This window comes from Pleurodeles waltl, chromosome 1_1, assembly GCF_031143425.1.
Source record: "Pleurodeles waltl isolate 20211129_DDA chromosome 1_1, aPleWal1.hap1.20221129, whole genome shotgun sequence".
NCBI classification, from domain to species: Eukaryota; Metazoa; Chordata; class Amphibia; order Caudata; family Salamandridae; genus Pleurodeles; species Pleurodeles waltl.
The window spans coordinates 440,707,172-440,724,352 of NC_090436.1; the positions used below are offsets into that span (position 1 = coordinate 440,707,172).

General features: G+C 43.9%; 1 protein-coding gene across 2 annotated transcripts in view; it reads left to right on the forward strand.

Annotated features, from left to right (window-relative positions):
• The window catches only part of ZFYVE16 (zinc finger FYVE-type containing 16), a 429,022-nt gene that overhangs the window by 307,623 nt on the left and 104,218 nt on the right, over positions 1-17,181 (forward strand). For both annotated transcript variants that reach the window (XM_069224433.1, XM_069224442.1), the window contains 2 exons: positions 2,707-2,811; positions 7,365-7,515. In XM_069224433.1, the coding sequence (XP_069080534.1) occupies positions 2,707-2,811; positions 7,365-7,515 (256 nt within the window). The remainder of the gene's footprint in view (positions 1-2,706; positions 2,812-7,364; positions 7,516-17,181) is intronic.

Here is a 17,181-nt window from a genome sequence, read left to right on the forward strand (position 1 = left end):
CCTGCATCTCTGGAAATGGCTGGAATTTCAGGACATCATACTGGTGGCTCAACATTTGTTGGGCTCTCAAAATGCCATGGTAGTCAAACTCAGCTGTTGATGCTTAGCGGATCATAAATAGGCGTCTCCATCCGGAGGTGCTGCAAGGTCTCTTCAGCTTTTGTATAGATCTTTTGTTCACCACCACAAGCATGCGCAATATCAGCACTTCTGCATGAAAGGCGACTTGCTAGTAGATGCTTTTCTTTTCGAGGCCTCTTGTTGGCCTTTATGCCAATACCACTCCTGCCCAGATTAAATAATTTTTGTGGCTCCGGATTGCGCATGGAGTGTATGGTATAAGGCAGGGCCCTGCACCTAAACGCATGCTCCACCACCTTTCATGGAGATTGAGTGGTGACAGTTGACAGCTTTTGACCTCTCTCCAGAAATCTGCTATCATAATAGCAACCAGGCATTCCTCACCCGCTGGTTGATACCATATCTGCACCTTTGTCTGAGGTTTTGTAATTTGTTCTCTATTTAGCCCGGCAAGGCTTTGCCTTGAGCACAGTTATATCAGCATTCCTTCGTCTGCTGGATTAGCCATCCCTGGTTAAGTCACCTGTTGTGACTCATTTTCTGAAAGAACTAAAACATATGTTCCCTCCAAAACCCTTCATCAAGCCCCAATTGGATTTGAACCTAGTCTTGACCCTCTTCATGTGCTCACCCTTTAAGCATATGCAAAGTTCCCTTCTTCTGGCAATGAAAACTGCTTTTCCGGTAGCCATTACATCGGTAAAGGAGGTTTGAGAATCACAGGCACTCTTTGTGCACCCTCCTTAGACAAGTTTTCTCCACAGACAAACTGGTTCTGAACATGTGCCTATTTTGTACTGAAAGTGGTGACTCCTTTTCACATAGGCCAGACCATCATATTGTTGACCTTATTTGCTCCACCTCACCCTTTCAGAGAGGAGGAGAGACTCAACTGCCTGGACCCAAAAAGAGTGTTATTGTTCTATTCCGATTGTGCCAAAGAGTTCTGGGTGGACCAGTTTTTCATTGTGTTCATCGGGTCAAAGAATGGGAAGGCCAGGCAGAAGCTGACCATCTCAAGATGGATTGTACATTGCGTTAAAATCTGCTACACACTGGCCAAGAAGATAACTCCTGAGGGCTTCAGTGTTCTTTCCACCAGAGCCAAGGTTATGACCAATGTGTTAGCTTGCAGATTCCCTGCCTTGGGCATCTGTCAGGGGGGTGTCTCTGCACATGTTTGCCAAGTACTCCTGCATGGACAGTCATGTCTGTTGGAACCTTGCACTTTTCCCGTTCGATCCTCCAGACCTTCCTGGTCTAAGCTGGAAGTCTCTATCAGATGAGCAAATCACTCACCTTCGAGAGTGTCTTATCTGATATAGACCCTAGCTGCAGATTCCTTACCGACCCTCATCTTTCCTGTTCTGCAAGCAGATTCCTCTGCATAGGGTGACCCTTGTAGGTCCTTAATGTCTGCACATTGGTCCATCAGCATCCTATCGTGGCCTGTGCTTCTGGACCGGAAAAGTCATGAAAAGAAACTGATGTCAGTGCGCTGGGGTTGGTTCTATATAGGCACCATGCATGTCACTTCTTGCATAGACACAAAGGGGGAGCTAAATGACGTTGCCTACTGGCGTGCAGGGGTACTCCTCGAAAATGTCCAGGTCCAGTGTGACACCTGTTGAATAGCCTAAGGTGACAAATCTTTGTCTGGTTACAGTCTCTACCAGCTAAGGCATTACCGAATGTAAGTAACTTGTTCTTCACAACTCAAAATTTGTTTTAGTGTAAAGCTACGTTTGTCAACTTTTTCAAACTAGATTTTAATACTATTTCCGTTTATTAATAAGCCCTATTTTTGAATTGGCAGGTCAATTCTGTATTTCAGTTTGTGGTTTTACCTCAGAATTCTGAGTACCACTGGTCTGAATGAGGGATAACATGATTTCAATTTTATTGGATGGTAAAACCACGTTTTTCCACCTTAAATATATTTTTCCACTGCACAACTGTCATTAACATGTGGAAAAATCGCAGATCAATATGAAATTACAGCACACATTAACTTGACTCAAGATTGAAGGCCTTAGTGTTATTGTGGTAGTGCCTGTTTTATGGGATGGAATATTTGTCTTGCGACTGAGTTTTTATTTTGTGTTTCTTGAGTATTGCTATGTTTGGAGTTTGACTTGTAGTTTGGCAGCTGGAAATTCCAGCTGTGCTTTGTTTCTCTGCACCTGTAGCCACATCACTTAAACCCAGGACTCTGGCATACCAGCACAGTGCACTTTCATTCATCCAAAAGGCCAGCAACAAATACATTTGTCAGCTTCCACTGATTCAGTTGCTTTTTGCCAAAACATTAACCTAATGGTTACTATCAAACAGTGAATGTCTATGGTTCGTAAGAGAATTATTAAACTTCCCAGCTTGCAGTTACGTTACTACAGCATATGGTACATCATGAAATTTCCATATTAACTTAATTCAAAGTGAACAAAACTTGACTAACTGACCCATGGTCAAGACCAAGTATTGTACCTTGTGACTTAACAATGGGAAGTTTAGCTAATAGCGTTGACCATTAGGTATTTTGTGGCTAATCTGTTACTGTATGGTTTGTCTACCCTACAGCTGCATAGCTGAATATTGTTTACTGTTGATTCTTCCTCCTTACAGGACCTTAGAAATTACCAGTATACATTAACAACTGTGGATGGTTTGCTTATCCACATGGAAATGGGAACAAGCTGTATTAAACTGCCTGTAAAGAGATACAATGAGGTGAGCATTACTCATGAAACATGGTACATTTTTACACTCTTGGTGAGTGGCTGAAAAGTGCTTTCTTGCCTTTACAAAGATGGCACATAAGACCAGCATAGACTAATGGACATGGTCTGCCTCTGATGTAGCAAAGAAAATAAATAGAAACAAGCACTGATAAACAGAAAAAATTAGCCTTGTTTATTTTTTTTAATAAATGTGATCTACAAGCATTGATGTGTTGGGACACTTAATGTTCTTTATGTTGATACATTCTTTACCTCAAAAATTCTGGAAATGTGCCTGAGAAATAGTGAACATTTCATGCATTGTACATCTAAATAACCAGTGTGGTTCAAACCACACATTGTTAATAAATGGATTGGTAAGTGGATCTGAATTTGCAGTAAGTGATGTATTTAGTTTTGGGCAATTGAATTGGCACAGAAGACTGGCCAGGGCAAGAGAGGAATCACATTCATTTGATTTGAAAGTGGCACCAGTCTCTTTCAAAATGAGTCTGTGTGATCCTGGCCAATCCAGAGTGTAAATTTAGAAAGATGAGGAAGGAGGCTGGGTGTATTTGTGGCCAGACGAGTAATTTGCTGGGCATATCAGAACATTGACAATTGGCCAGTACTGCTAGCATTCTGTGATTCAGCGGTCTCCTTTGTCTTGACATTTGGAGTTACTGCTGCCATGTAGTAAGATTAGGAAATCATTTTACACTGATTTTTCCAATTCTTTTGCATAGGAGATCATACCTCATTTTAACAGTTCATTTTAACACACACAATCATCTCCTCCTACATTCCTTTTCCCCACAAACTGTGACTGTTTTAATTAAAATAAACAGCTCTCAAGATCTAGTTACCAGTGTTCCTTATTGTGGTAGCCTGGGTTACAACACTCTTTCTCAGATTTCTGGAATGTTATATTTATTGATGTTGGCTTTTTCTGGATAATTGGGTTTGTTTGTGTCTTGAGACTACCTAACTTCCCAATGCTAATAAGCATTTGAAAAGAACCATCAGTTTGAGGGGGGAATATGAGAGGGGGTGGAGGATACAGGTCAATGAACACAACTTATATCTCGAAATGCAAACAGTTCGAACAATAACTCACTGTCCATCCCAATACTTACTTTTATAAGAAAAAGCAGTATTTTATTTCTAATTCTACACCTGTAGAGGGATGTGACATATTCAAGTGTAATAGCACAGTCCCCCTTGAGATCAGTGTTCTAGTAGTTGTCAGGTGAATCCCTGTTCAACCCTCCTTCGTTTAATGTATTGAGGGTTACTCCCCGTTCACTGGTGGCCGCTTCAAGGAATGCAAAGTATTAGGTCATACTAAAGAGTTCTTCTGGCTGACCTTTTAGGAACTTAGTCAAAAGTGTCTGTGGTGCTATTGCACCTTCAGCAGCAGGTCCTCTGGGGCCCCAAAGGACCAGTTTCACCTGCACCCGGCAGCGCAGTTTCTTCCTTTTGGGTAGCGCTGCTAGTCAGTTTACAGTGATCGGTGCTACTTTCTCTCAGCAGACACAAAAGGTAAGTTGCTCCTCCCCATAGCAGAGGGGAATTGGTGTGATCCTTCGGCTCCAGACTGGAGTTCCAGCGAGGGTGCAAGGCCCTTGGCTGCATCACGGTTAACCTTGGGGACTTTGTCTGGAGCAGATCACAATATACAGGCTTGACCTACTGGTCACAGCAGTTCTCGTCTAGTCCGGGGCGATGGCCTGAACTATAGGCCAAAGTGGTAGTGGTAGCCCCTCCTCGCATACGGTGTTGCTGCAGTACTCAGTATCAGGATGCAGACTCTTCCAGGTCACTAATTTCGGCAATCACAAGCACCCAGCCCAAACTCAATTCACTTTTTCCCCCTCTGGCATATGGGTTGGTGCTTCTGATACGCCTGAGAACTAAGCGGCCCTCTCCTGGGATACAAGAGCTACAGAGCCGACAGTACACACAAGCAACGGCCCGATCAATGCACAGCGTCACGCCTTGCTCAGGGAGTCATCATACAGAGCTCCCCACTAGATTTCACTCCCTCCAGTGTTCTTCTCTCCCCCGCAGGGCACACTGATCTTGGCATGCAATGCAGGCAGATGATGGTGCTTCAGGGCAGGAGATCTTGGTGACCTGGGTGATGTCCCCCGCTCAACATGGAGACTAGCAGGTCTTTACTCCCACTCATGGTCACATGCAGAAGTCTGGCACAGCTTCCCTTTCTCACACAGCCCATCTGGCTGCTTGAAAGATGACTAGTTTTTGGCGATTCAACCTCCTCTTCTTATAGTCCTTTTCCAGACACCAAATGTAATTTAGGGACTGGGTTTTTATATTTTTATGTTGGGCTTCTGCTTCTTTTGAAGGGGGCACTTTTCATCTTCCTTAATCAAGGTCTGTCACAGCAGGCACAACTCTAAAGCTGGTTGTCCACAACATAATAACATAATTGATGGAATTGACCAAAATTTACACATGAGACGTGCATTCAAGGGTTAATCACAGACCCCCTGTCCTACTCTTTGATTTGCTTATGAGCCCTATTTCTGTTCCTGAAATGCACCAAGGTCCCTCTCTTGTGATCTGTCACTGAATCAATTAGCAGTCCTTTGAGATGTAAAGGAAGGCTCTACCTTCCCTCCAGTGTGTCCCCTCCCAGCTCACAGGACTGCAGCAATAAACAAATCTGTCGAGAGGTGATTTCTCTCCTTCTTATCCCTTAACCAGAATGTCACCTAGGGTCCCCATACAGTGTGCCATTGCAGGCACACTCCCTCAGTGTACATTCATATTACACTTTGTTTAGTACTAATATCTCCATGCATTGTAACCTCACATGTACTCATACATCCAGCATACACACAGTCTGTGTGCACTGTTCAGCATGAAGCCTTTCTATCTTTACCAGATGTGCTAAGGCAATACACACACACTGCCAGCACACACAATCACTATGTGCAACTGCACAGCTCTTCACACTGCACCTGTTGTACTTCACACAAGAACACATACACCCAGTTCATGAGGTCCTTGTACATGCACAGCACAGAACTGTATCTGTCATAAACTGTATTCCTCTCAGTTATACATATTCCCAGTACATGTACTAACCACACATGTACTGCCTGTACAGCTCCATTCCTGTGCTGCACCCTTCCCAGGCACATTTGCAACTAACTTAGACTCTATTCCTGCGCTGTGCAGCACTCCACATCTACCTGATATAGGCCGAGGGCTTATGCTGCTTAACTCCTCTTGAAGGCGGTAGCTTTCCACCATTATAAGGATAGAACTTTGGGTGCTCCTCCTCGTCCAACAAGACTGCAGTCCATGAGACAGGCCTATGTCCTGGTACACACTCAAGAGCAGTGTTTGCCTATGACAAAAATATAATTATTAAGGATCCAGGCAACAGTATACCTGGGCGCTTGAGACAAGGGTACACATCTCTTACTATGCAGAAGACTTTTCTGTCACAACAAATGTTTTTTTTTTAGGTCTCACCTATAGACCGATTTAGTTTTCTCTTGTCAAAAGCCTATCGACTCCAATATAACACAATACAATAATATATAGAGTTGGTTGTGGATCAGTCGTTTGCTTACGTTTGGATAACTTAACTTTGTCTTTTTCAGTTTGATGCGCTTCACATATTGGTTTTTCTCCATGTTGTTTGCACTGCCCACGGAGCATTTCTGCTTTACCTGTTTTTTGTTTTTTTATTGGGTGACTTACATACTTCCACTGCTTACATCAAGGAATTATTCTTTTATTTTGTTCTAGAGCTGCATGAGAGCACCTAGGTTCCCCCACACTCTCTCTTCCCCCATGCCCTGATGTCCCCATACACTCAGCACTCAAACTTCCTCCCTGCTCAGCCGTTGGTCATTCACCCTCCCGTTCCTTGCTTTAGGTTTTATTTATTTATTTGTTTCCAAAGTTGGCAAGGGCTTTGCCGCAGACTGCTTCCAAGCTGCTTACCCACTAATTCTTTACCCCCGCATCACCCCAAACTCGTTCTTGCTGCTCTGTCTATTTACTTTCACGATGGCTGATGTTGTGTGTGATTGTGTATTTATGTTACGTGCTTTTGGTCATCTTGGAATGATATTTTTTTAAATGAAATACCATTCCACAACAGCAGCTATCTTGTAAAAAAAAATTGTGGGGTAAAAAAAAAAAAAAGAACTAAATCAAAGATGACTGCCCAATGCATGTGCACTGGTGGTCATTTTGAGATTTTTGGGGTGCTAAAATAAACCTGCTGTTGCAAAGCCGTCCACATGTTGTTCGCATTTCAAAAAGGAGATTGTTTGGCTTTGCCACTGCTTATTCATCTTTTGCATTATGAGTGCTATTTACTGAATACAGGATCATGGTTGGCAGCTGCCAGTGGGACTTTTGAAAAGTCTGCTATGAACAGTTTTCTTCTATTTTGATGGAATGAGAAGGGCCCCTCATTCCTGTCCACTCCCCCAAAACAATATAGCATGATTGTCTTCATATATTGGTGTGTGCAAAATTAACATTTTCAGTTGTGATGGTTATTTTTCATTGCAGGTATTAAAAATAATAAGTGCCTCCAATGAACATGTTATTAGTATTGGTGCTAGCTTTAGCATGGAAGCAGATTCCCATCTCGTTTGTCTACAAAATGATGACGGAGTTTATCAAACACAAGCAAACAGCGCTACTGGCCAGCCAAGAAAAGGTAAATTGCACAGACATGTTCTAGTCCAAGTTTTCTTAACAGTTAGAACTTCATTTTGCTAATAAGGGCATTGCTGTGTATGCTTTCATAAAATGTTACATCACTTTAACTTTGTAATTGTTTAGTTTGTTTAGTAAATCTTACTGACTGCAGGTTTGCTGTAATTGTTTTTGCTGTTCTATTGTGTTAATGTAAAAGAGCAGCAGGCATGTTCTTCTTTTCACCTATTAATTAATTACTTATTTGTGCTCCCATCCCCCTCACCCAGACCTGCGACCACTATATGCATGGGTTTCAGCAGTCCATATTATTTATTTAGTTTGTGACTCTTATACTGTTTTTGTTTGTTTTTTTGTTGTTTGTTTTTTAACGGGGATCCTGGCTTCCTTTATCATTATGGTGTGTTCTCCAGTAACCCAACAACATCTTGACACGTGGGCCATGGAGGCAGCACATCTTGCTTCAGTGTGACAGCAACACCACTAGCTTGCACCAGGTGTATAGGAAGACTGTAATACAAATTGTAGTATCTGTGCACTTAGAGTGTTAAAGCAGCAACCTGCGTACCCCGGCATGCAGTTTGTGGTTGTGAGAAATTGGTTTGTTGGTTAAGTGGTGTGTTAATCCTGCTCAAGCAAAATCCAAAATTCCGGTCAGGGTGAACCACAGAACTCAATAAAGTAACCCGTGCTTAACCACCCTCTGGAAGCTTGGCACAAACGTGGTCAGGCTTCACCTAGAGGCAATGTGTTAATTATTTATGCAGCACACAAACCGCTATAAAGTGAAAACACAGCACAAGGAAAAAATCCACAGTAAATTTTTGTAAATTACTTAACACCAAAAGGACAAAAATCCAATCAGTAGATCGAGTTATGGATTTTTAAAAATTAAGGCAAAACTAGTGCTGAAAAGATCAAAGCTGCAACTGCAGACTTCTTGCCGCACAATATGGCTGACTGCGATGAAGCACGGGTTGACTACAAGAAGTGGATTGGGCCCAGTCCGCGTTAACCATCTGACTTACAAGAATTTTCAGCAACAGTCTCTTAAGGAGGTAAAGTTCAGCAGGGCAAGGCTTCAAGCAGTGTCTGAGGAGGAGGCATAGTCGTCGGGGGGAGCCACTGGACAGAGTTGAGGTGAAGATGTCCATGTTCTGACTTATTCTCTTAGTTGGACGTTGAAAATCTCCAGTGGGGCGAGCGTTGGACATTGGCTCCACGAGGCTCGATACCCTTCTGTGAAGGACTGCTGAATAGGATTTGCTGCTGCGGAGAAAAACGTAGCAGAAGGTGCTGTGAAGTAGGGCCAAACGGTGATGGACCTTTGGCGGATAGACAGGCACGTTGGTCCTGGTCTCCTCTTGGTTCTCAAAAATATTTTGGCTAAAAACTGTCCCAAGGTTTGGAGTTTTCCTTCTGGACACCTGTTGCACCACTTCCAAGGGTCCAGGACTGAGAAGGCACCACTTGGAGTGTCAGGGCTAACTCAGGTTGGGCCCAGGTGTGGGTTCAATATGGAGGGAGCCTTTTCTGTCTCTTGTGCTCTAATCAAGATGCCAGACAGCTTGCCCTTAGAGTCACTCTGGTAGTCCTACGTTTCAAGAAGTGGAACAGGGCTCAAGCAGCAGGGCAGGCATCTGAGGGTTCAGGGCAGACCCAAGAAAGCAGAGCAATACGTCCAGCTGCTGCAAATCAGTCTTCTGAAGTACACAGCAGGCCACAGCAGCAGACAGTCCTTTGAGAGTCCTTCCGGAGGTCCGAGAGTGAGTCTGAGGGTCTTATTTTAATACCTGGTACCTTCTTTGAAGTTGAAGTTCTTCCTTTGAAGTGCTTGGAATTTCCTTCCTTCCCTTCCCTGGTTCCAGCCTGACAGCAGGCACAAGGAAGTGGTGTGAAGTCCTTAGTTTGATGGCAGGGTGCTGCCTATGCATTTGCAATTGGGGCTGTGCCCATTGATGGCTCATGCAGGCGCACCTAAAGCATACCTTATCCTTCTATTGTTTGGATATCTGGGAGGAATAAACAAAGTCCAATTGCTAACTACACTACACCCAGTTATGTGACCCAGGAACAGACTGCAGGCAACAGAAAGTTAGGGCAGGAAAATGCCAACATTATAAAGATGCCATTTCATAATTGTGACTTAAAAATCCGACTTTATTATTAAAGAAAAAGTGACATTGCACTCTCTGACACCAGACATGAAAATCTAAATTCCTCCTACTCAAACGTTAGAACATATTCAATGTAATAAGGCAACCGAATGTTATCCTTTGAAAGAGGTAGGCCTCACAGTACTAAAAAATAGAATTGGCAGTTTTTAACTACCTGTACTTGAAAGGTGTACAGAATGTGTTTCACTGCAGTGCCTACTGTACCATGTTGAGAAATTGTTTTTCAGGTAGAACTGCTTGCGCCAGTGGTACAGAATGTGTATTCAATGTTTATCCATTAGTACAGGATGTGTTTTATAATCAGTACTAATTGTTCTGTATGTACAGAATGTGTTCACAAGCAGTAATACCTGCCCCTAATTTAGAGAAAGTGTATCTTGAGCAGTGCTTCCTGCAGCAGATGTATAATGTGTTTTTCAAGCAAAGTAACTTCATCTTGTGTAGAGAATGTTTCCAAGCAGTGCTACATGCACTAGGTTTACAGAATGCGTTTCAAAAGCGGTGCTAAGTGCACTTGTTGTACAGAACATGTTTCTCAAGTAGTACTATCTGCACTAGGTATTCAGAAATTGTGTATTGCACACCAGCATACTTTGCCAAAGAGTACATTATGTTTCACAAGCAGTGTTTACACCCCCAGCTGTACAAAAACAGTTTTATCAAGCCAGAACGAGCTATGCTAGGTGTACAGAATGTTTTGCAGGCGTACTTCCTGCACAAGATATATAATAAAATTGTGCATCATGGCCAGTTATGTACCAGGTGTACATAAAGGTTTACAGACAGTGCTGCCTACACCTGGTGTACAGAAGAAGCATATCACAAGCAATGCATGCTTTGCCAGAGTATGTCTTCACAAGGTGTACCAAACAGTTTATCTCCAGCAGTAATACATGTGCCCGGTGTTCAGAATGTGTATCATAAACAATGCTACCTGCATCATGTTTACAGAAAAGGTGTAACAGTAACCCCTCCTTGCGCTAGGATGTGTTCGTGAGCAGCATTAGGTGCCCCATTAGTTAGGTAACAAAGCAAGAAGTGAAACAATGTAACAATGTAGCCGTTTCCAAGAACAGTACTATCTGCACCAAGAGTGCAGTCTGCGGTGCTACATCTTGTACAATACAGGGCTGTGAGCAGTGGGGTGTTTTATAATCCTTAGCCCAACATTGTGTAGCTGTGGCTCTGAGCAGTCATGCGTAAATAAAGGAACAGGTGTTAAGCATTCAAACAGCACCAAAATAATTGAAGAAGAAATACATGAAGCACCAAAGAAATCCAACACCAGTTTACACAAATAGACTGACTTTCTATGTTTTTTAGACCCCAAAATGAAAAAGATCGACTGGAGGGTTCTGGAGATATAGCGTTTACATGGTACGGTAAATATGTACTTTTATAATTAACTGCCAACAAGCATTGACAAATTCAATGAATTCGACACCTAGAGTATTTTCCAAGAAAAACTTCGGTAAGTATCAATACGGTTACTTTAGGCACCCAACTCTGCGGAGAGCCAGTCAGGGGGACAAGCAGGGCCATCAGAGATGGTTACCTTCTCGAATGAAGCAGTCTTCAGTCAGTTCCAGGCACTTTTATCCCTTACAATAGACTCCTATAGAAGTGGTCCTGAAGTTAGAGATACAGGATGCTGAAGATGCTCAAGGACGATGTGGATGTGATGCAGTTGATGGGAGGTTTCTGCTGCTACTCCTCAGTCCACGAGCTTGGTGAGGCCATCCTTGCCACAGGGGTTGATGTTTATTGAATTCCTCTTGGTCCTGACAGAAGGCCAGTCACAACTGGGCTACCAGTCGTCCGGTTTTGCAGTCACAATTGACTCCTTCCTTAGATGATAACTTGCTTTCTGGGTGACCATGCTGCCCTCTGATGCCTCTCCCAGGTTCAGCAGACTTGGGGTGAACCTCTTGATGGTTTAACCTGATGCAAAGGACAACGTAATGTGTGTTATTGAAACCTAAAACTATAATACCACCTTTGTCTGTGCTTTTCCCCCTACCTAATAAGTATCCATGTAAAAGCGATTCTTGAGCTGTCGTTGGTGGGATTTCATTTTAGGAAAGTAGATGACAATAATGTGTTTGCAAATGTATTTAATTGAATATAGATTTCTGCACTATGTTTTTCTGCACTTAGGAGGTAATTTGTTCTTACAAAATGCTCTTTAATAGAACGTACCCCCTGTGGAAAAAACAAAAAACTGCTTCAGACCCTTGCTCAATATTTATGGTCTCACTAACCTCCACACATACTGTTAAGAGTGTGAATGGTATAAAAGAAATGATGAAGAGAGCCCTTAAAGACTGAAGTAATTCACCTAAGATGGAAACCCGATGACCTCAGGGTGCAAGAGGAGAGAAAAAAGCAGATGGAGCAAGCTCTAGGGCTCTTCATCTACTGAGGCTGTGCACTCTCATGGAAAAATCTCTCACAGGGATACATAGAGAGAAGAGGCGAAGAAAACACCATTGCCATATTCAAGACACACCTGCTACAGCCAGACGCACTGATCAATAATGAGGCAGACATCAACACAACCGGTTCGCGTTGAGGAGTTTAATGTCACCAATACCAAGGTACCAGGTGCTTCTGATGGATAGTTCTAACCGCAGATTTCTCCTCTTGGGAATATTCCTCAGGTGTCAGACTGGATATGGAACAGCTCTCCTGTGCGCGGATTGGTGACGTCATGTGACTCCATGCTGATGTCCCTCCAGTCCCAAAGTGATAGATGCAGCTGCATATAAGCAACACCCCTGAGCACTGATGTCTGTCCCTTTCTTTCCCCGCTTTTGGACGCTGATCCAGAGCTGCTTCTCAGTACAAGACTCCTGGATGCAACTAGTCAAAGTCAAAAGGAAGGTCCGGTTCCGCTCCCAAAGTTGTTCCCGTTTCAGATCATCTTCTTAGTCAAAGTCTTCGGGTAAGTCAAAGAAAAAACACAAAAACTCTTTGTGAGACATGTCCCATTCCCTCCAGTCTCTAACTTCAGAGGTGGCTTAAGGGCATCAACATGCCTCCCGGTCTCATTCCAAATCTCCAATAGAGTCTATTCAGAGTTTGAACCTGACATGTTCACAGTTTCCAAGTCCATTGGCAACAGTGCAGCAAGTACAGGCCTTCAGAGATGTCATGCTGCAATTATTTGGCATTTTACCTCCTACCTTTAGTGCTCCTATAGGCCCCAAGGATCCACAGGGGACTCCAGTCAGACTTCTGTCGGTGGGTCTGCACTCTGTATCGTGTTCTGCACCAGCTATGGTGCCGACTCCGGTTCCGGCACCCTCCCCCAGTTCCACGTGCCTCACTGTGGATGGGAATGCATAGCCCATAATGCTATCTGACTTGGAGTTGTATCCACCTCAACCAAACTCACACCCACTGCAGCACGACGCACAGCCAATTTGTAATCTTTCTGACTCTGATACTTTGCCCTTACCACACAGTATGACTCAAACTGAAGATGGAGACGATTATCTTCCCCAACAGGTTAAGGAAAACTGGTATGAAGAGTTTCAGGATGTCATAGGCTGGACACTTCCCAGATACTGGTCTGTCCCCCTCCGTGGGTCCTGTCACAAAAGAAAGCCTCTCCTTCACGGTCGTTATGTGAAGGGCGGCAGAAGTTCTGGAGTTACATCTACTAACCAAGGAAGTTAAGATTAATGTACTGATGGAAGTACTGCAACCTGGCCAGACTTCCATAGAGCTTCTGTTGCCATTTAATGAGGCTCTTACAGACACTTTTATGGGCACATGGTCAAAGTCTTGGTCAGGTAACAAGCAGGATGCTTGTTGCCATCGCCCTGCTCCTAGTGACCCTGCCTTACTCAATTAACAACCAATACCAGATAGTCTTGTGGCACAGGTGTCCACCAGCAAAATTAATCCAAACGCATTCCCCACTACTCTGCCTGATAGTCAATCAAAAATAATTTAAACATTTGGAACGAGGATTTTCTCATCCACAGGCTTGGCCTTAAGATTTGTGTATGCCACTTGTCTCATTGGCTGCTATTCTCATTCCTTTAACGCTCTGTGGCACTCGTTGTACCAGATATTCCGGACGACCCCCAGGTGTGCCTTACTCAAGCTCTTCATAACAGTCGAAATGTGACAATGTTTGTCAACCACTCTGGACTAGACAAACCGAGCGCTTAGGGCACGCAATGTGTACCAGTGTGGGTCTATGTCACCACGTCTGGATCAGGTCTGCAGCTTTTCTGGGGATGTCCAGCTATTAATAATGAACATGCAGTTTAACAGCTTTCGTCTGTTTGACAACAAAGTGGACTCTGCTTTGGGACATTTCAAGGTTAGTAGAGCCACATCACGTTCTTTAAACCTTTCTGCTCCCACAAGGCAATTCCATTAGCAATTCACCCTCTGCGTGGCTAAGGAAGAGGCTTCCCATTTCACCAGTGCAAGACTTCTCTTCCAGCCCAATAGGCCTTTTCAGCTTTTTCATTGCAGAGCCCACTTCTTAGAGACAACTAGATCAGTAGGGGCAGTGTGCAGCTCCATTCCCAATTCTCCAGCAGTCTCAGACACACAACTGCTTTACTGTGTCCTTTCCTCCAGGGATGGCAGGCCACATAACAGAGAAGTGAGTCTTCCAAATTGCAAATACCCTCCCATTCCTGCCTACCTCATCACACTTACCAATGCCTGCAGAACTGATCGCAGAGGAATGTCTCTCCATTCTAAAGCAGGACGTGTAGGGCCTTTTGGCCAAAGGGGACAGAGAGAGGATTCAGGCCTCCGAAGTAGGAATTGAGTGCTACTGCCGTTACTATCTTGCGCCAAAGAAGGATGGAGGACTTTAACCTATTTTTAGCTCTCAGAACCTTCCTGTGGAAGAACAAATTCAAGATGCTCATATTGGCCTTTGCCCTGTCTGTCCTAGATCTTGGAGACTAGATGATGGTGTTGGACCTGCAGGATGCTTATTTTCACATCTCCGTCCTGCAGGCCCATAGGCATTACCTGCGGTTCACAGCAGGCCAGGAGCATTTACAGTTCGCACTGTTCTCCTTTGGCTTCACCATTGCCCCTCAGATGTTCACAAAAGTAATTTCAGTGGCCACAGCATACCTCCAGAGGTTGGGGATATCAGTCTTTCTCTTCCTCAGCCTCTCGCCGCTGAAGGCTTGCTTGCCCCCGACAGTCTGCACCTCTTGTTGACAGCAAACTTCCTAACATTGTTAGAGTATATTATTAACGAGCCAATGTCACACCTGACTCCTTGGTAAATGCTCCTGTTCATCAGACCTGTTCTGAATACAGTATGGCTTTGTGCCTTTCTGTTGGAGCAGAGAGTAGAGGACATTTGGGTTATAATCCTGATCTTTTCCCCTCTGTTCTGGATTGCAGTGCGGATGACTGAGGTTACTGGGATTGGGCCACCTGCATCCTGCTTGTGAAAGAAGCCACATGACACGAGGGGTCTGCACCGGAATCTCAAATCCCTGTGGGAACAACATGAGGGAAATCTGTTGTATTGTATCCAGCTTTTGAAAAATACTGGAAAAAGATCTGCATTGGTGGCTTCTGGACCATGATTGGGTCAGTTGCAGGCCCCCCTCTTTATCATATCCTGAGTTGACAACTATCAATGATACATCACTGCTGGGTTGAGGAGGCCATCTGGGAGAGATGAAGATGAGATTCCTCTGATCTTCAGTGGAGGCTCAACTCTACATCAGTTGTTTGTAGATGAAGGTGATTCACTTTGCCTTGAAGGCCTTCCTGCCCATCATTAAAGGAAGACTGGTGCAGCTGCTCGGGGGACAATACAACCGCTATGTGGTACTGCAACAAGCCAGCCGGAGTTGTGTTCCTTGGTTAAAGTCCTGCAGATTTGAAAGCAGCTCGACCACCAAGTGGTTTCTTTGGTGGTGAACTACTTGGCAGCAGGCCCTTAAACGCTTGGTTGGACGAACTCAGCCGCAGGTGTTTAGCGGATCAGGAATGGAAGTTTTACCCAGAGGTGCTACAGGCTGTCTTACAGCAGTGGGAAGAACCTTGGCTTGATCTTTTCACCATTGCAGAGAAAAAGCAACATCAGCACTTCTGAACGCTGGTGTTTCCAAAGCGGCTCTCGCTTAGAGACTCCTTACATCTAGATTGGACTCTTGTAGCTTTCCCTCCACTTGTCTCCTTCCCTAACCTCTGAAGAAGATCAAGAACAACCTGGTCCAAGTCATCCTTGTGTGACCGGTTTGGGTCAGGAGAGAGTGATACCCAAAACCCCTTGGCATGAGTGTCTGTCTGCAGATCAAGCTGCCATTTTTGGGAGGCTCTTCTGTCGTAGCAACATACTTGGAAATTGATCAGCAACAGTTGACTTCTTTGACCTGTACCCTGGGGTTGTTGATGCAATCTGGTCAACGAGGTGTTCTTTCACAAAATCAGTGTATGCCAGTCATTAGGATAAATTTATGGATTGGTGCAGCACCCCAAAACTTATACATTACAGACAAAGTTATCGCAAGTTAGGATTATTCTGTCTCTTGACCAACAAGAACTTCCTTTGGACCTGATTAAGTCCTTTATAGCCGCCTTCATTTTCTTTCAGTTGTCTGACCACCCTTTGTTATTCAAATCACTTATTTTGATGAGCTTTCTAAAAGGTTTGCAACATTTGTTCCTACCAAAGCCCTTTGTGATGCCACAATAGGACTTGAACTAAGTCATCCCCTTCTTGATGTGCACCCCTTTTGAGCTTCTGCACAGTTGTTCTTTGAGACTTCTGAATTGAAAGACAGTCTTTATTGTTGTCACATCAGCAGTAGGTGTGAGTGAGCTTCAGGCTCTTTCTGTCAGAAACCACATATACCACTTTGTTACTGAATAAGTTGGTCTTGAGGATCTGAACTTCATTTTTACCAAAAGTTGTTACTCCATTTCATGTTGTCAGGCCATCACTCTCCTGGCTTTCTTTGCTCCTCCTCATTCCTCTGAGTAGGAGGAGAGCCTAAACTGTATGAACCGTGGGAGAGCTTTTATTGCGATAGGACCAAGGAATATGAACTATCAGTTCCTTGTAGGGTTGTCTAGAGCAAAGAAGGGCAAGGCAGTAAACAAACAACCATCTCCTGACAAATTGTTTTCTGCATAAAGATCCATTACACACTGGCGAAAAAGCAGTCCCCATAAGGCTTGGTGGCTAATTCCACAGGGCCAAAGATGCTGTCACTCTGTTGGTATACAGAGTACCTGTCTTGGACATATGTCAGATGGCTACATGGGCATTGGCGCACACAATCAAATCCACTGAGGGGACATTTTGCCTGCTTGATCCTGCTGGTCTTTTTGGTATAAACCAGTTCACAGACCCACTATCTTTGGAGGTACTGCTATGGTATTTTTTCCCAACGTGAGAAACCTGCAATTAGAAGTATTGATCAGGAAGAACATCTTACTTATCTTTGCTAACTATCTTACTGGTTGATACTCTAACCGCAGAT